This window comes from Ctenopharyngodon idella, chromosome 11 (assembly GCF_019924925.1).
Source record: "Ctenopharyngodon idella isolate HZGC_01 chromosome 11, HZGC01, whole genome shotgun sequence".
NCBI lineage: Eukaryota > Metazoa > Chordata > Actinopteri > Cypriniformes > Xenocyprididae > Ctenopharyngodon > Ctenopharyngodon idella.
This window is the reverse complement of record NC_067230.1, coordinates 3,956,532-3,979,176: the sequence shown is the minus strand read 5'-3', so window position 1 is coordinate 3,979,176 and position 22,645 is coordinate 3,956,532. Positions and strand designations below refer to the sequence as shown.

Here is a 22,645-nt window from a genome sequence, read left to right as displayed (position 1 = left end):
GATTAAAAACATAAAAATAAAAAAGATCATGGTCATGTTATTTGTGAACTACTAACTATAAGCTTAAATTGGCAGTTTTAGTTAACACAAAACCAGTGTTGTCTCAATCTCTACAGAGTTCAAAAATAGATGAGAAGTGCTCAGTTTTTTAGTTTATCTGTAAAACTCCTGTTTTACAAACTTTGAAGTGTTTTTCCTGAGAACAGTTGGAATAGCACGATTTTATTGCAGATGCTGGACAATTAGGTGTTTGCGTGGTCTTTGAAGGTATAACTCATACGGATGACAAAGAACTAGGCTATATACATCTTTCCATATCACTAATACCAATAACAAAACAGAGACGTTCTCTCATAGTCTCACTCTCATTACAACATCTTCTCAATGCATACACACTCATCTCTTGACTCTGATTGGTTGTGCCACGTTCGAATCAGTTGTAAATTACTCCACAAACACGTGACCTCATTAAAAAATATATTTTTATGGACAAACCGTTTTATAATAGCAATAAACTCAGTAAAGCCTAACTTAGCTGTTCTAAATTCAGTGTAAAACACAGCTTTTTGGGGCTTATTACTTTAGAAAAAGATATTAACCAGATTAAAAGATGTTTTAGGAGTACTTATTCAGAATAAAACATTTTGTATTTTATCAGACTTAATTAAATATCCTGCTGTGTGACCTTGATTACTCAACTAGCACCTGGATGGTCTTGAAACCAAAGCCGTGGTTTGTTTATTATAATGTGTCTATCTTTTGTTAATTTGAATTGCAGCAGTAAATTTCATTACATAAAAAAGAATTTCCAAACACACATGTTCTTGCTCTCCACAAACGCAAAACTCGCGCCAATTTCGCCAAATCTGACGCTTATTTGAGGACGTATCTGGGGGCGTGGTTAAGGTAGAGTTGCTATTTAAAATATATATTTAACACCAACTCTGTGTAAAATATTAAGACATTACACATTTAGTGGTGTGCTGATTAAACTCCAAAATGTTACAGCGGAAAAAAACACCATTAGCAAATGAGCTTAACAGTTTCATGTTTTATAAATAGAAACGACTCTTATGTTTGACAGAGAGCAGAACGTCTCGAAAGCTGATTGGCCAGTGAGAGACTCGCCCTCTTGTCTGTTCCATTTATGCACAACAGGGGCGCCGCTTAACTTGAATTTATTTTTTTTCTATATAATGAGCATGTAAACGTACAGAGAGAATGTTAATTACAACATTTAATCACTAGTATTGAGAAAAGTGTTGTATGAAAGCTGTATTAAATGTAAAATCATCAACACATCTTGCCTGTAATGACATTCCCACCTTCACCGGAAGTGGTAGTTCTCCATTCATGTGATCTTGGAGAATACAAGCATTAAAATACCACTTTAGCGCTATAGTTCCTCAGCAGGAGGATACATATCGTTTTTTATTTTAAATAAATATAAATATATATATATTCTCTCCTTCCCCTGTAAATTAATCATGCTACGAGTGAGATCTGTCATCTGTCAGTCTTGGAAGGGGTAAGTATCTGCTTGCACATGGACTCACACATGACTTTCACTTTGAGACAGTCTTCTGAAGCAAATTTGATGTGTCACCTTGTGCATTGGCAAATAATAATCGTATGCTTGTGCATTACTATATGATGTGAGGAAGCTCTAGAAGTATGCATTTTACATGCAAGTAGGCAGGCAGACTGTGTTATGCAATGGCTGAGGAAACTTGTCCTCCCACTGTTAGGTTGGTGAGATCTGTTTGCACAAGTGTTTCTCATTGTTTTTACTGTAGCTCAATCTATTCATAAGCATAATACACATACTGAGACACTGTACAAAGGAAGCATTGCCTCACTGAGTATGCATGTTTTTACAGGTGTTAGGTTCATTTCAATATAGTTTTTAATATTTTATATATACACTACCAGTCAAAAGTTTGGAAACATTACTGTTTTTAATGTTTTTGAACGAAGTCTCTTATGCTCATTAAGGCTGCATTTATTTCATAATAAATACAGAAAAAAACAATAATATTGTGAAATATTATTACAATTTAAAATTATGGTTTTCTATTTTAATATACTTTAAAATATAATTTATTTCTGTGATGCAAAGCTGAATTTTCAGCATCATTACTCCAGTCTTCAGTGTCACATGATCCTTCAGAAATCATTCTAATATGCTGATTTGATACGCAGTTATTATCAATGTTGAAAACAATATTTTTTTGGAACCTGTGATACTTTTTTCAGGATTCATTGATGAATAAAAGGTTAAAAAGAACAGCATCTGTGCTGAATAAAAGTATTAATTTCTTTCAAAAAAAAGAAAGAAAAAAAATTACTGACCCCGAACTTTTGAATGGTAGTGTATATTGTTACAAAAGATTTCTAATTTAAATAAATGCTGATTTTTTTTTTTTTTTTTTACTTTTTATTCATCAAAGAATCTTGAAAAAGTATCACAGGTTATAAAATAATGTTAATCAGCACAACTGTTTCCAACATTGATAATTTATCAGCATATTACAATGATTTCTGAAGGATCATGTGACACTGAAGACTGGAGTAATGATGCTGAAAATTCAGCTTTGCATCACAGAAATAAATTATAAAGTATATTAAAATAGAAAACCATAATTTTAAATTGTAATAATAGTTCACAATATTATTGTTTTTTCTGTATTTATTATGAAATAAATGCAGCCTGTTTCTAAACTTTTGACTGGTAGTGTGTGTATGTATATATATATATATATATATATATATATATATATATATATATATATATATAATTTTGTTTATTTCAAGCTGTTTAGGAGGGTTTTAATAATTTTTTAACGTAGTGATATTAGCAGCTGTGCATTAAAGACTAAAGTGACCCAATTGTCTCCTGTTATGGATTTACAGCAGGTTATTCTTGCAGACATTCTGTCTAGATGATTTTATACAAGTTACTGATTGAGAGGCTTGTGTTTTGCGTGACTAAACGAGACTAAAGAAAAAGCCCACTGATTCATTAAGAAGTATTGAAGAGTAACAACAAGCTTGTTGTTTCTGTGCAGGTTCAAGACCTTCCCGTGTGCAGCTGTGGAGGTGAAGAATGAGCCCGTGCTTGGGTTTAAAGAGGGCAGTAAAGAGAGATCAGACCTGGAGAAGGTGAAACACACACGTCACACACACTGACTCAGATGTCCTGATACACTGAAGCTGCGTATCTGATTGACCGTCTTTGTTTTACTTTGTTCATCAGGCATTACAAAACCTGAAGGGAAAGACAGAAGAGATTCCATGTGTGATTGGAAATGAAGAAGTGTGGACTAAAGATATCAGATACCAGCTGTCTGTGAGTTAATCATTTCTCTGGTTTCTGTACGAACATGTGATCTGTTGCTCTTTTACAGTGAAATAGTCATCAGTACCTCTGGAATAATTGATTGTTCATCGCAGCATGAAATATTATTATTATTATAATTATTAATATTGTGCCATTCATGACATACATAGCCATGATAGCTGCATGTTTCCAACCAGTCTTTTTTTCGTTTCTCTTTTGTAAGTCATTTTGATAAACATATCTGCTAAATGCATAAATGTAAATGTTTTCTTAAAACAATATTTAAGGTCCATTTATTTTTATTATTATTATTATTATTATTCTATGTTGTACTTGAAATAAAATAATTTCTACTTACATCAATATTTAAAGTCCATTTTTTATTATTATTATTAATATATTTTTTCTATGTTGCACTTGAAATAAAATAATTTCAACTTAAATATTTAGGGTATGTTTATTATTACTATTATTATTATTATTATTATTATTATTATTATTATTGTTATATTTTTTTCTATGTTGCACTTGAAATAAAATTATTTCAACTTAAATATTTAAGGTCTGTTTATTATTATTATTATTATTATTAATATTATTATTGTTATATTTTTTTCTATGTTGCACTTGAAATAAAATAATTTCAACTTAAATATTTAAGGTCCATTTTTTATTATTATTATTATTATTATTCTGTGTTGTACTTGAAATAAAATGATTTCAACTTAAATCAATATTTAAAGTCCATTTATTATTATTAATAATATATTTTTTCTATGTTGTACTTGAAATAAAATAATTTCAACTTAAATCAATATTTAAAGTCCATTTATTATTATTAATAATATATTTTTGCTATGTTGTACTTGAAATAAAATAATTTCAACTTAAATCAATATTTAAAGTCCATTTATTATTATTAATATTTTTTCTAAGTTGCACTTGAAATAAAATAATTTCAACTTAAATATTTAAGGTCCATTTATTATTATTATTATTATTATTATTATTATTATTATATGTTGTACTTGAAATAAAATGATTTCAACTTAAATCAATATTTAAAGTCCATTTATTATTATTATTAATATATTTTTTCTATGTTGCACTTGAAATAAAATAATTTCAACTTAAATAAATATTTAAGGTCCATTTTTTTATTATTATTATTATTATTATTATATGTTTTCTATGTTGCACTTGAAATAAAATAATTTCAACTTAAATCAATATTTAACATCTCTTTTATTGTTGTTGTTGTTGTCATTATAATATTTTTTTTCAGTGTTGTACTTTAAATAAACATGCCTCTAAACAATCACAGGACAGTTTTTTGCAATGGTTTTCCTTACAGTTTATATTATGTTACATTGATAAACATATATAGATATTTCGTAAAGTTATTGTTCTGTTAAATCATGTTCAGTGATATTGGTTTAGTCAGTGATATTATATTAATTAGTTCTTTTTTCTTCATAGCCCTTCAACCACTCTCATAAAGTGTCCAAGTTCTGCTATGCTGATAAGGTACAGTATGTGTTGTTTAGTGTAAATTATAACATCAAAATGAGGAAATACTGCAAATGTATATGAGAGAGTCACCTCACTTGAACTCGTCAGTATAATGAAACCATTTCAAAGGTTTTATTTAGCATGAAATGATCATTATTTGGTCTGGTCTTTAGGAGCTGATAAATAAAGCCATTGAGGCCTCGGTAGCCGCTCGGAGGGAATGGGATCTTAAACCGGTGGCGGACCGAGCCCAGATCTTCTTCAAAGCTGCTGACATCATCAGCGGACCCAAGAGAGCAGAAGTTCTGGCCAAGACTATGATCGGACAGGTGCGTATTCACAAAGACCTTTGCACATTTGGAGCCTGTTAATACTTGATCATGAGTTGTCTGATGTCAACTAGTCTGTTAGACATAAGGTTATGTTTGCTGGCTTTCCATTAACCTTTGAGAATCCATTCTTGATGCTCAGGGTAAGACTGTGGTCCAGGCTGAGATTGATGCTGCTGCAGAACTCATTGACTTCTTCAGGTTCAATGCCAAACATGCGGTGGAGCTGGAACACCAGCAGCCATTGGACAGCGATGGAAGTACCAACACCATGCTGTACCGTGGACTGGAGGTGAGTTTTCTAAATAATCAGATAATGACATAATACATTTATTTGCGCAAGCCATGATTGGGTATTGAGTTGAATTGTGCTTGTTTTAGGGATTTGTAGCTGCTGTTGCGCCATTCAACTTCACAGCGATTGGTGGAAACCTTTCCGGCACCCCTGCAATCATGGTTCGATGTCAAGTTTATTCATTTATATAGTGGTTTAAACAATACAGATTGTTTTAAAGCAGCTTCACAGTAATAAACAGGAAAATAATAGTGTTAATGTTGCAAAATTCTTCCAATATGAAACTCAATTTCAGCTGTAAAGCAGCTCTAAAAAGATAATAGTGTCATTATTCAGCTCAATGTTGATTCAGTTCAGTTTAATAACAGAATAAAGACAGTCAAATCGATAATATTACTAAATATGAATCATCTTTTTAACTTGTGTTTTAAAATTACCTGTGTTAAAATGAATTTGCAGTGACGTTCACTGACATTTGAGTGTTTTGGTTCATTTCTAACACTGACTTTGTCACAAATATGCGTTCAGGGTAACGTGGTGTTGTGGAAACCCAGTGACACGGCCATGTCGGCCAGCTACACTGTCTATAAGATCATGAGAGAGTCTGGATTGCCACCCAATATCATCCAGTTTGTCCCAGCTGACGGTCCAGTGTTTGGAGATGCCATCACGTCCTCTGAGCACCTGGCTGGCATTAACTTCACTGGCAGCGTCCCGTACGTCTCTTTGAATGCTTGTTGACTTGGTCATACAGTATGCAATGTGATTGCGTTACTCTTATCTTTAGTATAACCTTCTGTCTGGGTTAAAGTTTGTCAGATTTTGTGGTCTTGCAGTGCAGAGGGAATGTTTAAACCCCTTGGATGTTTTGCATGGTTGAAACCTAAAATCTGAAGGATTTTAACTGGCACAATGGTTCAAAAGTTTGTGTTCTGTAAGATTTTTATTGTTTTTGAAAGAAGCGTCTTCAACGTCCCTTAAAGACAAGTCATTTCACTCGGCGGCCATCTTAGAAATGCCTCTCTGGCATGCAAGTGCAGTTTCTATCTCTTTGAATGGGGAAACATCAAATTCTCCAAAGCTGTTCGATTAAATTTTATATTTGAAATCACCAGTGAAATCTGAAAACAACGGTCTCATAAATTTTGTTTCTAAACGCTCGAATCATGACAAAAAACTGCATTTTTCAGGCTGTATCAAGCTCATGCGCGTGCACAGTCGTAAGTCGTAAGTTCGCGTCTGACTGGAACCGGAGCTTCTAACGGCTGCTGCAGTGACGCGATGACTTTGCCAATCGGCGATCGGCTCTTATTTAGAAGGCGGGGCTTATTCCGCCATATTACGCGTTGCACTTTCTCCCATTCATAATAATATGAGTGCACCGTGGCGTCTTCTGCTCATCAAGGATGCATCTATTTGATCAAAATACTGTAAGAACAGTAATATTGTGAAATATTTTTACAATTTAAAAGAACTGTTTTCTATTTAAATATATATTTTCAAATCTTATTTATTCCTGTGATCAAAGCTGAATTTTCAGTGTCACATGATCCTTCAGAAATCATTCTAATATGCTGATTTGCTGCTCAAGAAACATTTCTGATTATTATCAATGTTGAAAACAGTTGTATTTTTGTGGAAACCATGATATATATATATATATATATTTTTTTTTAGGACTCATTGATGAATTGAAAGTTCAAAAGAACAGAATTTATTTAATGCGTCCTTGTTGAATAAAATTACTCTAAATTACTCTATTATTTTTTTTAAAAGCTTTTTAACAGTTGTGTAATGAAGGGTGATTGATAACTTGACGACACAAATAAGACTTGATGTAGAAAACCATTTAAGATGTAAATGATTTTTCCAGATGTAGACCAAGCCTAGTTAAAAATGTCCTGACAGTGGTGACTTTTATATCGCTCCAATCTGACTTTCCTGTATCATCTCCAGAACCTTTAAACGGTTGTGGAAGCAGGTCGCCCAGAATCTGGATATCTACAGGAATTTCCCTCGTGTCGCTGGAGGTTTGTGTTTTCCGTTCTAATTCTAATGATGTTTAAGACTTAAAAAAATCTTTAAAACAAAAAATTTGAATATTTTTTAATTTCCTGTTTCTCATGTATGTTTCAGAATGCGGTGGCAAGAACTTCCACTTCGTGCACAAGTCCGCAGATGTTAACAGTGTGGTGACTGGCACCATCCGCTCGGCGTTTGAGTATGGAGGACAGAAGTGTTCGGCCTGTTCCAGGATGTACGTTCCAGACTCCCTGTGGCCTCAGATCAAACAGGGACTCCTGGATGTGCACAAACAGATCAAATTAGGAGACGTAAGTAGAAGAGTTTGAGTACTGGTGACCACTGAAGTTTCAGCAGATCAAGGTTGAGTGTTTTTATGGCTGCTCACTATAATCCAAAAGTGTTCATGTGACATTTTTCTGTTGTTTCACTTCACAGCCAGTCGAAGATTTCGGCACTTTCTTCTCAGCAGTTATCGATGACAAGGTACAAACCAGCTACCTATTTATCCAATAACAAAGAAAGTTAATACATGACGTTTTGATTTGCTTCTTGTCAAAGTATTAAACACAATGTCTTTTATTCCTAAGTCCTTCTCCAGGATCAAGGGATGGCTGGAACATGCCAAATCCTCTCCACATCTGAAAGTCATTGCTGGAGGAAATTGTGATGACAAAAAAGGATATTTCGTTGAACCCACCATCATTGAAACCACCGACCCACAGGAGAAAATCATGAATGAGGTACAAAAATTGTTGTGTTTCAGTGAAGGCTCAAGGGCTCAGACCTGGATTGCACTCACACACACAGGCTCAGAGCGGTGAATGGGTGGACTTTGGTTTGTTTAGATAAAGCGATCTCTTCCATTTAACCTCATTTAACGCTTATCTTCACAAACGGATGGTCTCAGCTGTTCCAGTTGCCACCAACAGCCAACCAGATCTATATATTAAGAACATTTATGTCACCTATTGCTTTAATTGACTACTTAACATTATAATCAAGTTGATCTTAAGGAATATTACAGGTTAAACTAGATTGAAAAGTTTGTAGACAAACTTTGATGTTGGCTTGACAAATCCGTAAGAAAGTTTGAAAGTTTTCAGACAGACATTGCTAGCATGAATTAACATGTTTTAACACATTGCTAACATGAATTTACGTGTTTTATCCCATTGCTAGCATGGATTAACACGTTGCTAGCATGTTTTAACATGTTACTAACTATGATTTAACACTTTGCTAACATGAATTAACATGTTTTAACGCATTGCTAACATGAATAGTATGTTATTAACATGTTTTAGCTCGTTGCTAGCATGAATTAGCATGTTGCTAGCATGTTTTACCATGTTGTTAACATGATTTAGAACTTTGCTAGCATGAATTGGCATGTTTTATCACATTGCTAGCATGTTTTAGCATGTTGCTACTACAAATTAACATGTTGTTAGAATGTTTTAATTTAACATGTTGTTATCATGAATTAACATGTTGTTAACATGATTTATCATGTTACTAGCATTTTTTTAAGATGTTGCTAGCATGTTTTAGCATGTTGATAGCATTAATTATGTTGCTAGCATTATTTGGGATGCTGCTAACATGTTTTAACATGCTGCTAGCATGAATTATCATGTTTCTAACATGTTTTTAGAACGTTGCTGGCATGAATTAGCATGTTGTTAGCATGTTTTAACACATTGCTAGCATGTTGCTAGCTTGAATTAGCATGTCGCTAGCATGATTTAACCTGTTACCATTTTTAAGATGTTGCTAGCATGTTTTAGCATTATGCTAGCATGAATTAGCATGTAGCTAGGATGTTTTAGCATGTTGTCCTTGTTGTCAAGATGTGCAAACAGAATTTATTCTATATATAATATAGTTATTCTCTATATCAGTGCGCACAGTTTCTGAACTCCCTGAAATGCCTCCATTGTAGTCTTGAGTTTTCTTCCGGGAACAAACACATCACAATATTCCTCATTTAAATAATTCCCGCCCAAGGCATATATGCAAAATAAAGGGGTGGGGCCTGGTTGAGTTAGTTAGTAGTGTGTTGAAACTGGTGGTTATGGTAAGGGGCGGGACATTTCCCAAACACGCTCAAAGCGCTTAACCAATCACAACACACTGGTCCAGCCGACCAATCAGAGAACATTGTGCTTTTCAGAAGGAGGGGCTTCATAGAAACAGGAACTAAACAGACCGTTGCTGACAGACTGGGAAGCGAGGAGTTGCAACAATGGAGAATATGAGGAAAATAATGTGTTTTTGAACATTCTAACGTGAAAATATATTCTAGTAGAGCCTATAAATAACATCAAGACCTGAAAGAAAAGAAAAGAAAAGAAATATAAGTGCAAGTCAAAAACAGTGAATATAAAACATCTCATAATATTTATTCTTTGCTTTTTCAGGAGATCTTCGGGCCCGTCCTGACAGTTTACGTTTACCCTGAATCTGACTACAAGAAGGTCCTGCACTTAATAGACAACACTTCTCCGTATGCCCTGACAGGAGCCGTCTTTGCCCAAGACAAGTGAGTGCTGCACCATGTCATTAGATTGAGTTAGTATGCAAATTATATCCATTAACCAACCCAGATCAGCACATTCCCAGTTAAAAAAACGTTTTAGAGGATGTCCAGACACTCATATATCTGTACTAGACTTGTATATCTTTAACATACATTTATAATCTAATTGCTTGTTGTTTCAGGGCTGTTATTGATGAGGCAGGAAAGGTCTTGAGAAACGCTGCTGGAAACTATTATATCAATGATAAATCTACAGGATCCATTGTGGCCCAGCAGCCATTTGGTGGCGCCAGAGCATCAGGTAAAATCAGATATCATTGACAGAGTGAAGGAATGATCCAGATTCAATCAAGTTAAGCTCTATAGACAGACTCAGTGGTATAATTTAAAGTCAAAATAATTAATTTCAAAAACCTAAAGTCCATAAGACCAGGCAATAAGCATCAAAAACTCACTCTTTAAAAAGTATGGCCAAAAGACTAGTGTGATTAAAATCCCTTATTGCCCTTATCTGTGCAAATTTATATGCAGTTTTTCAACTTCAATCTCAGCTTGTATTCGCCATAAAATAAAAAAAAGGTAATCGCAACTTTTTAATCTCAAAAGTATGACCTTTTTTTCCTCTCAATTGCAAGTTTACATTTCGCAATTCTGACTTTTTTTCATAGAATTGTGAGATATAAACTTGCAATTCTGACTTTTGAAAGATGTAAACTCACAGTTGCAAGAAAAAAAAGTCAGAATTGTGAGATTTAAAAAGTCCAAATTACTTTATTTTTTATTCTGTGGTGGAGACAAGCTTCTATACATAACCACTTATTCCAAGTAAACCCTGTAACTTTTGCACAAGACATACAATGATACCAGAAAGGAAATACATCAATTGCTTAACTAGAAGTTAATTCAGCTTAAAAAGTAGTTCTAACTCAAATAATAAACAGGTTTTGCTGAATGATTAAAGTGTTTTAACTAAAATATAATGCTTTTGGATAATGTTTTCAGGCACCAACGACAAGCCCGGTGGCCAGCACTACGTCCTCCGATGGACGTCCCCACAGGTTGTCAAGCAGACCCACGTGCCGCTTACAGAATGGAAATATCCCTACATGGGATAAGAGATCATGACCGACCACCCTGAGTCCCTCCATCATGACTCATAAAGCAAACAAACCCCTTCTTAATCATCCCATTGTGCTGAAAATGCCATTGAGAGGGCCGTTAGACTGTTAGAACAAAAAAAAAAAAAAAAAAACGCCCTCTGCTGGTGCAGCCTTTAACATGAAAACCTCCGGGACACCAGCTGGTGTGAATGTACTCAAGGAACTGCACGTCATTGCAGATTTCTGCTATCTCTGGTGTCCACTTCAAACATCACTGCATTATTAATATGAAGAGATACTGGATTCAAACAAACCTGGGTAAATGCACTGAAATGTTTTCACTTTAATGTGTTATTTCACTGTGATTTTCTTTCAAAATTCACTATATCCAGAGAGTAAACTATGGTTTTATAATTGTCGAATAAGTGGAAGGAAACACTGCAGCTGAAAGTTTCCATGTCATTTGTTCTTTTACATTTAACTGATGCAAATTATATGTGCTGTTCTAATTTAAATCTGTAGCATTCTAATATCATTTACATGTGAGTGTGAAGGCAAACATGAGGGAGTGTTTTCAGTTTTGTGAAAATGACCAAGCCAGCAAGGTATTCTAAACTTGCCTGGTCAAAATATCCTTCACTGGCAGTCCAATCTGAGAACTCACTTTGCCTCAATAAACACATGGTGTGGATGATGGATTTATGTGTGATTTTGCATATTAACGAAGTGTTATATCACTATATTGTTTTACAGATCTGCTCTTCACATAGACCTCAGATTTATGACACATTCACACCTTACAGAATAAGGCTTGAGTGAAGATATTTACCTCTAACAAATCACAAAGAAGTCATCATGTTTAGACTTCCAAACAGACTACAAAACCAGTCAAAAATTTGATTTAAAGGTGTTATTTTAGTAATATTATAGACCAATTTGGAGCAGACGTCACAGTTACCTTCTAAGTTTTCCTTCTAAGAATTGTGAGATATAAGCTGTCAATGCTGTTTACAAACAAAATAGCTCTCTAATATTATAATGCTTATTAATATTTTGCGTATTGTAGGTCTTCCTTGCATGGTTCTCAGACACACTTCTACACACCTCAGTGCTTTATAACCTGAAGTGTCATATGCACAAGAAGCTGAAAACATTGCGGGGGATGAAATCATTCCATGTCATCAAGTTACACTTATATAAAAGTAGTAGTGCCTCTGCTTCTACTTATTTGTGTTATAGAATCAACTACCAAGCAAACAAAGTGTTTTATCTGTGTTCGGTCACCTCTGGTTCCTGGCTCCCACAGTAACACATTCTAGGGTCTTCAAAGCAGTGTGGCACACTTCAGACAGACGCTTTATGGAGATATGGCTGTGGAGGCACACTTCTTTACACAGTAAAATCAAGAGGACGATGTGAGGGCCTGAGAACGCAGTCTCTTTCCTCTCTCATGCAGCCAGTTCCTGTTTCCACACTTTATGATGAGAAAACCTAAGTGTGAAAAAGCCACACTGGAGAATGAAGTGTGCCGTTTCCAGAATCTGAATTGCTGGATTCCTCATTACAGGCATTAATTTGCATTGGAATGTTTTATTATTTTAACTTAACTGAATGATTGTCTTTTTATATATGCAATTTGCTCCTCAGGACACTGACATTACATTGTAGATATCACAGATATATTTAATAAACCTATTTAGGATGCTAATTTCATGTTAGAGTGACTTATAGCTGTAAGTATGTGTCAGAAGAAATTAAGTGCACTTAATATTAATTTGTTTTCTATATTATGAAATATCTGGCATAAAAAAAAAAAAAAAAAAAAAAAAACACCATCAAGTTATGAACATTTTTGAAAAAAAATAAAACCCAATAATAATAATAAACCACAAACCGAAATACGTGTAATTTAGTTTATTTTTTCAATCGAACTCAACATGAGACAATTTTACACATTCCATCAATATGACAGATTTAACACCTATAAAGGTTACAAATCTCATTAAAAAGATTATTTCAACAGAAACGTACAGAGGTGACAGAGGCCTCTTTTTTACAATATGTAAATTAAGTTAATCTCCACAGAGGTTAAGTAAAGCAATAGATTTGTGCTCTCAGATTCAGGCATGGGGTAGACTTGTACATTCTATGCGTCATGACAGCTGCTGCCTACATCAACATTTTATAAAAACAAAGTTTTACTTAGAGAAAACAGCCCATTCTCTATATTAGACATGTCTTTATGAATGCAGATCACCAGGGTCTCCAGAGCGCGTGCTCTCCGGCGTTCTTAGACGTGATCTGACAGCTGTCTTTGTGCGCAGGCGCACAGACAGATTTAGCGCTCAATTTGGGTTGCTGGGTTCTGTCAAAGCGTCCCATTAAAACTGGTTTGGTGGTCTGTTGTTGCGACAGGAATCGCGCAGTCTCCTCTACGCACATGGAGAAGCCGTCCGCGTAGCTCTGCGCGTGCGCGTCTGCATTCGGCGACGCTGTTAGTGGCCATGTGTTGTTCTTCAGGTAAATGACAGCCATTTCCAGGACATCAGCCTTCTCTAGTTTAGAACAAGGCTGGCTGGCTTTTATCTCGGCTTTTAGAAGAACTTTCAGCTGTTCGATGCATCTGTTGATGCGATCTCTGCGCATCTTCTCCACCACTGGTTTCCTCAACTGGAAAAGAAGTTAAAAGTTTGGTCAGACCACTGATTGTAAGTAAACACTCTTGTGAAAAGCGTTAATTTGGAATGGAAAGTAATTCCTAAAAGAGTAAATACTTACTTTAGTTTTATCCTTTCCCGTCTGTGTCACTTTGCAAACAGTTGGAGCCATTCTTTCTTCAGTTTGAGTGCTGTCTGTCACTTGGTCGTGTGTGTTTCTTCTGGTAAACAACAGTCCCGTTATATACGCCCTGATGGCGCGGCTCTCCTGCTTTCCACACTTTTGAGCCAATCAGAACGCGGCTGAAGGTTCAATAGGAAAAGTTTCAATTAGCCTGATCCTCCTTTGCTGGAAAACAATAGAGGTGCGCGCTCAAACAGCTGGAGCGTGCGTGCGTGCGTGCGTGTGTGTGTGTTGTGTGTGTGTGAGTGCATGCGGTAAAAGGGAAGCGTGAAATTGCAGGCGTGCACGAGCCTTTGACAGCAAGCTTGGCTGTTCCGGCGGGAAAGTAGATGATCAATGCAGTGAATAGAGATTATGAGAACTTTCAAACGCTTCCCGCTCAAAATCTCCTTCAGAAAAGATTCTGAACAATTATTTGAAAACCTAACAATGAGTAGATTTTTAGCCCTTAATTAACACACACACACACACACACACATATATATATATAGCATGTGGTAAATAAATATAGCAAGCATTATACTTGTATATGCAAAATAACAAAACAGTTTATATATAGTTTTGTGTTTACATATATATATATATATATATATATATATATATATATATATATATATATATATATATATATACATTGCCCTCCAAAAGTTTGGAAACGCCCTAGAAAAGTGGGGTTTTGGACAATATTGGCATGAATCCTTTTTAATTTGTGATAATTTTGCACTGATAAGGGACAACACAAACTACGAAAACATATTTTATTACATAAACAGTTTATACATAGAAAAAAACTTACATTTTTGATTCATCAAAATATCCATCATTAGCAGCTATCTGACCTAAACTGGGTTCCAATTGGTTCATTGTATTCTAAACTTAATTGGCAATCAATTGTTGAAGCTATTAAGGTGTGCTGACCCAAAAATCTTTTACAAACTTGGGCCAAGTTTAAACCAGTAACCAGGCATCACAGCTGGCAAAGGGGCATGTCTGACTTTGACATTTATATATTGCCATTATTATGTAATCAAAATGAAAATTATTATTGCTGGTCTTCAATGATAATGTCAAGTTACTTTAATGTATTTGCACCAAAAAATGATAAGGATTTATGCTGATATCGTCCAAAACCACACTTTGCCAGGGGTGTTTCCAAACTTTTGGGGGGCAGTGTATGTTTGTGTGTATGTATGAACGTGTGTGTGTATAATACAGTGTATATATATATATATATATATATATATCTATATATATATATATACTGTATTATACACACACACACACACACTATATATATATATACTTATATGTAAAATGACATTCCAACATAAAATAAAAAATAAAATACAGAAATTAAAAATTGTATGTAACACAAAGCATGTGGTAAATAAATATAGCAAGCGTTTTACTTATATGATATGCAAAATAACAAAACAGTTTATATATAGTTTTGTGTTTACATATATACATACATATATACATATACATATATATATATATATATATATATATATATATATATATATATTACATACATATACACACACATATATGTATATACTTATATGTAAAATGACATTGCAACACATAAAATAAAAGATAATATGCAAAAATTAAAAATTGTATTTAACAAAACGTGGTAAATTACAAGCATTATAAATATAAATATAGCATACATACACTTATATGATATGCAAAATAACAAAATGTAGTTTATATATAGTTTTGTGTTTATATATATATATATATATATATATATATATATATATATATATGTTTTGTTAGTTTGCATATCTTAAATAGAAGGCTTGCTATACTTATTTACCACATGCTTTGTGTTGCATACATTTTATAATTTTTTTAATTTATGTGTTGGAATGTCATTTTATATTTATGTATATTAAAGCTGGCTAAATATATATTATTTATTTATAACATATATTAACTCATTTTAGGTTGACACTGACCAAATGTTTAGTCATTCAAAGTATGCATTTGTTTCAGTTTGTAGTATATCTTTTGTTTTATGCTGTATTGACAGTTTACATGAGTGAATTAATGTCAACTATATATTTATATTATATATTTTACACCACACCTGTTCTGTAGTCCCCTTATTTCAGATCAAGAAGTGTTTTAGGACAGTTAAGTGTGCCCCTTTAGGATTAATTATTCTGTTAATCATTGCTCAATATATCTGCAGGGGGGCTGGTTGCCTCATTGAGAGACCATTACTAATGCAGTGGGGAGTGCGGCACACTTCTATTGGCCCCATTGAAGAGCTGCTGTGGGAAAGTTGGGACAACACGGGCTCCAGGATTAGACTTTGAAGAGCTCAAAAGCGCAGCTGGCTCCTGTGCGCGGGAAAGTGTGGTCAGCAAAGCCCAGCGCTGACAGGCGTTTTGTCGAGCTTTTCACATGCGAGGTTCATGCTCAGTTCACTTGGCTCACTTATGCAGTTGTAAATTGCTTGGGGTAACTATAATGTTATTTTAAACCAATTAGTTGGGGATGCAATCTGTTGACATACTGCAGTAAATTCATTAATGAACAGGCGTGTTGTGAATCAGCTGTTTTACTCGGATTACCTGCAAAATTAAAGAAAAAAAAAATTAAATTGCAAAATGCCACTTGAGTTGTTATGCGGAGAAAGATATTATTCTTTATTCTGATCTGTGAACAAGTGCATCTCTTGTTCTCTGTGTCTATCAGGAGGTGCTGTGGTTTAGTTAACCCCAAATTCCGTTCCCACACCAATTCCCATCTCCCGCCAAAATTGACTGGTAAAGCCACAATACATTCCATCCCACTCTGCAAAAGGCTCTTTGAATGTGGGCGCCCCCTTGTCCAACACTCTTCTCATTCTCACACACACACACAGAGCGAGGGAAGCAGATGCTCAGCGCTGTGTGCCCAGTGTGAAGTGTCCCTCTCTTCATAAAAACGGGGACCTGGGAAGCCCCTGACCTCCCCTCGCCAGAGAGGAATTCGGGTCGTGATGTGAGAGAAGCTCAATGACATTCCAGCATCACATGCTCTGGCATTCACAGCACAGACGCATGAAAAGATGCAGTTAGAGCGGGAAACTGTGACATTGTCCGATACCTTCTGCCCCACTGAAACCCCCTGAAAGTCTTGCCAGGGTGTTTGTGGTCATTAAAACAAAACAAAAAAGAGGTGAAAAAAGGAAAGAAGTCCTTTTTTTTTCTACCGGAAAACAATTGTTGAATTGTGAATTCTCCTTTTGCACAGTAAGACACTATTCAAATTATTATAAATATATAAAAAGTTAAATTAAATTGAATTTATATATATATATAAAATTATTTTTATGCATTAAAAGAACTAATTTGAAGCATTTTTAATTAATTGAATATTTGTATATGCATGTAATGCATATGTAATGCATATATAAAATTAAAATAATATATAATTATTTTATGTATTAAAAATACATAACTTGACCAGCTTTTAATGAATTTAATGATTTTTAATTATATTATTATTTAATTACACACACACAATTATTTTTATGCATTAAAAGAACTAATTTGAAGTGTTTTAATTAATTGAATATTTTTTATTATTATAATAAATATAATAAAAATGTAATGCATATGTAATGCATATATAAAATGAAAATAATATATAATTATTTTATATATTAAAAATAAATAATTTGACCAGCTTATAATAAATTGAATATATAATTTATATTAATCTGCATTGAATCTAAATTGTTGTTTTTATGCATTGAAACCTGTTGCATGAATGCATACTGGACATGAAAAAAAGATGCTTTGCATTTGCATTTATATATAATTATTTTTATGTATGTGTGTATGTATCTATGTATCTATCTATCTATCTATCTATCTATCTATCTATCTATCTATCTATTCATATAAACTGAAAACATCTGTAGTTTTTCTGCATATGAATTGCAACCTGTTGTGTATGAGAGGTTTACAGTGAATGTCTGCAAGTATAAATATACTGCGACATGCAGAAACGTGTTTTGCACACACGCCTCCATGTTTGTTTGTGGTCGTGGGATTGTGCGCAGATCAATCTCTACTCAGGAGCGCGTACCTGCAGCTTTGAGGTGTGTGTGGGAGAGCGGGAGGCTTTGTGTGCACAAGCAGAGGACCAGATGGTCTATTGAGAGAGGGGAATAATGAGGCGCGCTGGATCAGTGGCAGCAGGGTGGGGCGGCTCGCTGAATGGGACTGAAGTGTGGGAAGCAGACACAGACCACAGCTCTCACACATTCCACACTGGAGAGACCTGCATCGGCCCTGCAGCTGGACACAACGACTGTTTGTGTGTGACACTCACAGAGAGAGAGAGAGGAGTCTTATTATGGCACCAGAGCCTTTATTCCTCTGAATGATGAGAGGGTCTGTGGTGGAATGAAGGCCAGTCATTCTCTAAACTATCAGTGTCATCTGTCAGGATGAGTCACTGTTGAGAAATGTGAGTCAAGAGGCTGAAGAAAACAGCAAGTTTCCCTCCAAAAAACATCTGGCATATGGTGCTCATTGATATTGTTGATGATTTGAGTATAGAGAAAATATTTATATATTGGTCCAAAATATGAGAAATTCAATTACAACATTACGCAAAATACGAAATTGAAGAGACTGTAAGCAGTAGTACCAGCAGTACCTTTATTTTAGTATTATTTACAATGATTTTTAATTAAATTTTATTTTTTATTACATTTATCATTGTTCTTTTTTTCATTTAATTAAATCACAATAATTATTATAAAATTATTTTTATTCCTTTTGCTAAATAAAGTTTTTTTTTTCCAAATAGGAGTTATTCTTTTATTTCATATTATATATATATATATATATATATATATATATATACACACACACATACACACACATATATACATACATACAGTATATATTTATAAAGCAAGGATTTTTATGCTTTTTATACATTTAATTAAATTACAATTATTATAAAAATTATATTTATTATTCCTTTTGCTTTACAATAATAAGATTTTTTTCCCCCAAATAGTAGTTATTCTTTTATTTCATATTTTTATTAGATTTTATATAACACACATATAAATAACACACACATAAACTATATTTCATAAAAAGCATAAAAATCATTGATATATATATATATATATATATATAAAAAGCGAGGAATTTTATGCTTTTTATTATTACTTTTTCATTTAAATAAATTACAATAATTATAATAAAAATGATTTATTATTCCTTTTGCTTCACAATAATAAGATTATTAATAATTATTAATTATTATTAATATTCATATTTTTATTATATAATATATTGGGTGTTTATATATATTATATACACATACATACACTATATTTAATAAAAAGCATATTTTTTTTGCTTTGTGTGTATATATATATATATATATATATATATATATATATATGTATAAAGCAAGGATTTTTATGCTTTTTATTATCATTATTTCATTTAATTAAATTACAAATTATTTATCATTCCTTTTGCTTCATAATAATTATAAAAAATAAAGATTTTTTTTTCCAAATAGGAGTTATTCTTTTATTTCATATTTTCATTATATCATATATATATATATATATATATATATATATACACACACACACACACACACACAGAGACTATACACTATATATTTTTTTAGGAAATTCCACATTTGAACCTTCACTGTCAGGGTTGCACCTCTGCCGCAGATGTTGCAGCACATGCTCTAGCGATGATGTATAAGCGTGCGGGAGGGGCGGCGTAATGAGGGCGAGTATGAGGAGCAGGTGATGTGAGCCGAGGCCGGTGAGAACACACACGCGTCCCGCAGCCCAGTGGTGCCTCTGATCTGAGCAGCAGGTTCAAAGGGTGTTTGTGGAGGGACAGAGGAGGGGCTCAATCTATTGACTCGAGAACGTGTGAGCAGGAGCCAGCCTGGGTTTCCCACACTATCTGTCCATTTATTACCCAAAATTCTCTCAGGGCGGGAGGGGGGCCCAGAACAATAGAAGTGTGCCATCCTTGAGAGCACGGGATAATTGCGCTTAATTGACATTCACAGTGAATGCATTCCGGTCAGCGTGTGTGAAGACTGAAGAAACACTTTAAGAACATCACATCAACATTTTCTCTTAATTGCATTTTACTTATATTTTTGAATTAGAAAAACTGAAATAGTATTTTCTTTTAGAATTTTTTAATCTAATTTACAGCATTTGTGCAAATAATGATTTATCATCCAGCCAGCTGTACAGGATCTGTCTTTGCCCGATAAGGTGTGTGACGTCTTATCTATATGTCCTTAGCATCCCTTGGGAAATTATCATATGTCTACAGTCCCCATCTGCAGAAGCCTTATCAGTGAGTGGCGATGTTCCCAGGTAATAAAAGTACAGCAACCTGCCTGTGTTGTGTTCGGTGTGTGGAAGACTATTCCCTCCGTGGGAGCCCTGAGGCCAGTTAACCATGAAATAATTGATGCCTCTTCTATTGTTGAGGACGCCTCACCCACTGGCCTCAGAGTGTGGGAAAGCTAATCCTGACTGGGACTCATGGCTTTGTAATGCTAATGAGCTCCTATAAATAGAGGAGCATGACCCTCATTCCCAACACAACCAACTTGCTCTCCTCAGAGAAACATCTCTCCATCTGAAAGAATGGCTCCAACTTACATGACTGACTACTCCAAACTTTCCAACAAGGAGAAACATAAAGTGAGTATTTTTTTACTCTTAAAAATCAGTTGTTTCTCTTTTATTCTGCTACAAATTTCAATCAAAATGAAGCAAAGAACTAACCAAACGTCTCTTTCCTCAACAGTTAAGAAAACCTGTGGTGGAAAAGATGCGCAGAGATCGCATAAACAACTGCATCGAGCAGCTCAAATCCATGCTGGAGAAGGAATTCCACCAGCAGGACCCAAACACCAAGCTGGAGAAAGCCGACATCCTGGAGATGACAGTGGTCTTCCTGAAACAGCAGCTGCAGCCCAAGACTTCAGCTCCACAGAAAGCCCACTTGGACGGCTATTCCCAGTGCTGGAGGGAGACCATGAACTTCCTATCTGTCAACTCCAAGGTGGACGCTGTACGTCAGCATCTGAACCACTGCCAAGCATCCCAGAGATCAGCTAAAGACCTCACTCACATGTCTCCGGCTTCCCATCAGCCCACGAAGGTGAAGGAGGAACCGTGTGCTCACAGTCCGCTCTGGAGACCCTGGTAGAGACCCCAAGATGAAAGACTTTCACATTCAAACTAGATGGTGGTTTTACCATCTCTTATGTTGTAGGAGATAAACATTTCCATATTTCTATGTTCATTTCAAACATACATTCAGCTGCTTCATATTGAAGTTTTGATTGTTTTATTCTTAATAAGATTTCCTTTGCAAATTGTTGCTATTATTAGTATGACATTTGCCTTGATTGTGTCTAAAGGCTCCAGTTCTAATGTTGTTTGTCTTGCAAACAGTGATATAGCTCAGAATCTGAGCTCTTTGTAAGGTCCTGATGGACATTCATTTGATACAGCCTTTTGTGAAGGCTACGGAAAAACAATATTTGTTCTTGTGATGGCACTCCAGTGCATTGAAACATTGTGGACACTGTGTGTCTAACATTGCATTTAATAAAAGCAACTTATTACTAAAAATCCTTTGAATTGATTCATTCATGACATGTGCATATATATTGTCTTTAAGTCACCATAAACAAGACATTATGCTAAAAACAGTGTACAGTTCTGTTCAGCACTGACCAAATGGTAAGAATAGAAATATTTGGATGCATTAGATATATTTATTGCACACAGCTAAATAATTATGCAGAATAATAATCAGTCTCACATCTGAATGATTTAATCACTTCAATATGTTCAGGTAAGTTTACAAAACTACACTGTAAAAAAGAATTGTTGGTTTTACTTAAAAAATTAAGTTACCTGGTTGCCTTAAAATTCTGAGTTCACTGAAATTAAAAATTTGAGTTAATCCAATGAAGGCGATTTATTCAATCAACAGAAACTCAAAATATTATGTTATCTGAACCACATTAATTATCTAAGTTGATTTGACAAAAGCAAAAATGTTGTGATAACAAATCATGAAAATCATTTCTTAGTGTGAAGTGACATGTTGTAGCAAAAATATTTAATATGAAAATCATTGCATATCATTAATCAGGGTTATTATAGTTAACTAAAACCATAAAAAACATATTTGTTACTTGAAATAAGGAAAAAATGTTAACTAAAACGATATAAAAACTAACACATTTCTCATTTTCATTTAGCTTAACTTCATGTACTAAAATAAGTAAAACTAAAACAAATTAAAATGAATAAAACTACAATTTAACTACAGTTAAAATGAAAAATACAAAAATTAATAAAATAACACTGACATTAACTTACACAGTTGCATTGAGGATTAAATACTAAATAATTGAGTGCTATTGTTAACACTATTTTGAGTTGCTGACCTCCAACCTTAGAAACACAATTTCAGTATATGTTAAGTTTAACAAAGTGAAACTTTTTTAATTATGCAAGACTGATGCGTTTCTTTATTCAACATATTGTTTTATTATAACATTTTTGTGTTAAAATATTCTAGGGTAGCCACCACAGGATTCTTTTCTCCTAACATGATTTTA

The 22,645-nt window shown here is 34.1% G+C and overlaps 3 protein-coding genes across 3 annotated transcripts; 2 read left to right on the top strand and 1 right to left on the bottom strand.

The window, feature by feature from the left end:
• The first annotated feature begins 1,337 nt into the window (after nt 1-1,337).
• Nucleotides 1,338-11,838, top strand: aldh4a1 (aldehyde dehydrogenase 4 family, member A1). The gene is made up of 15 exons (XM_051913022.1): nt 1,338-1,528; nt 3,069-3,162; nt 3,257-3,349; nt 4,820-4,867; nt 5,026-5,181; nt 5,324-5,473; nt 5,563-5,637; nt 6,005-6,192; nt 7,433-7,506; nt 7,613-7,809; nt 7,937-7,984; nt 8,089-8,241; nt 9,922-10,043; nt 10,223-10,341; nt 11,043-11,838. The coding sequence occupies exons 1-15, from the start codon at nt 1,488-1,490 to the stop codon at nt 11,153-11,155; spliced, it is 1,671 nt and encodes a 556-aa protein (XP_051768982.1). The 5' UTR covers nt 1,338-1,487; the 3' UTR covers nt 11,156-11,838.
• Nucleotides 11,274-14,448, bottom strand: her2 (hairy-related 2). Its single transcript, XM_051913023.1, has 2 exons — nt 13,919-14,448; nt 11,274-13,810 (listed from the first exon to the last, which is right to left on the bottom strand). The coding sequence occupies exons 1-2, from the start codon at nt 13,967-13,969 to the stop codon at nt 13,394-13,396; spliced, it is 468 nt and encodes a 155-aa protein (XP_051768983.1). The 5' UTR covers nt 13,970-14,448; the 3' UTR covers nt 11,274-13,393.
• Nucleotides 13,712-21,644, top strand: LOC127522755 (transcription factor HES-5-like). The gene is made up of 3 exons (XM_051913024.1): nt 13,712-13,848; nt 20,298-20,705; nt 20,812-21,644. The coding sequence occupies exons 2-3, from the start codon at nt 20,649-20,651 to the stop codon at nt 21,214-21,216; spliced, it is 462 nt and encodes a 153-aa protein (XP_051768984.1). The 5' UTR covers nt 13,712-13,848; nt 20,298-20,648; the 3' UTR covers nt 21,217-21,644.
• Nucleotides 21,645-22,645: the final 1,001 nt, after the last annotated feature.

Excerpts from the sequence above, each read along its gene's own strand:
- her2 (XM_051913023.1), bottom strand. The coding sequence starts at position 13,969 with ATGGCTCCAACTGTTTGCAAAGTGACACAGACGGGAAAGGATAAAACT. Across the intron at positions 13,811-13,918 it reads CGGGAAAGGATAAAACTAAA|TTGAGGAAACCAGTGGTGGA; the intron begins GTAAGTATTTAC and ends CTTCTTTTCCAG.
- LOC127522755 (XM_051913024.1), top strand. The coding sequence starts at position 20,649 with ATGGCTCCAACTTACATGACTGACTACTCCAAACTTTCCAACAAGGAG. Across the intron at positions 20,706-20,811 it reads CCAACAAGGAGAAACATAAA|TTAAGAAAACCTGTGGTGGA; the intron begins GTGAGTATTTTT and ends TTTCCTCAACAG.
- aldh4a1 (XM_051913022.1), top strand. The coding sequence starts at position 1,488 with ATGCTACGAGTGAGATCTGTCATCTGTCAGTCTTGGAAGGG. Across the intron at positions 5,474-5,562 it reads TGCTGTACCGTGGACTGGAG|GGATTTGTAGCTGCTGTTGC; the intron begins GTGAGTTTTCTA and ends TGCTTGTTTTAG. Across the intron at positions 6,193-7,432 it reads AACTTCACTGGCAGCGTCCC|AACCTTTAAACGGTTGTGGA; the intron begins GTACGTCTCTTT and ends TATCATCTCCAG.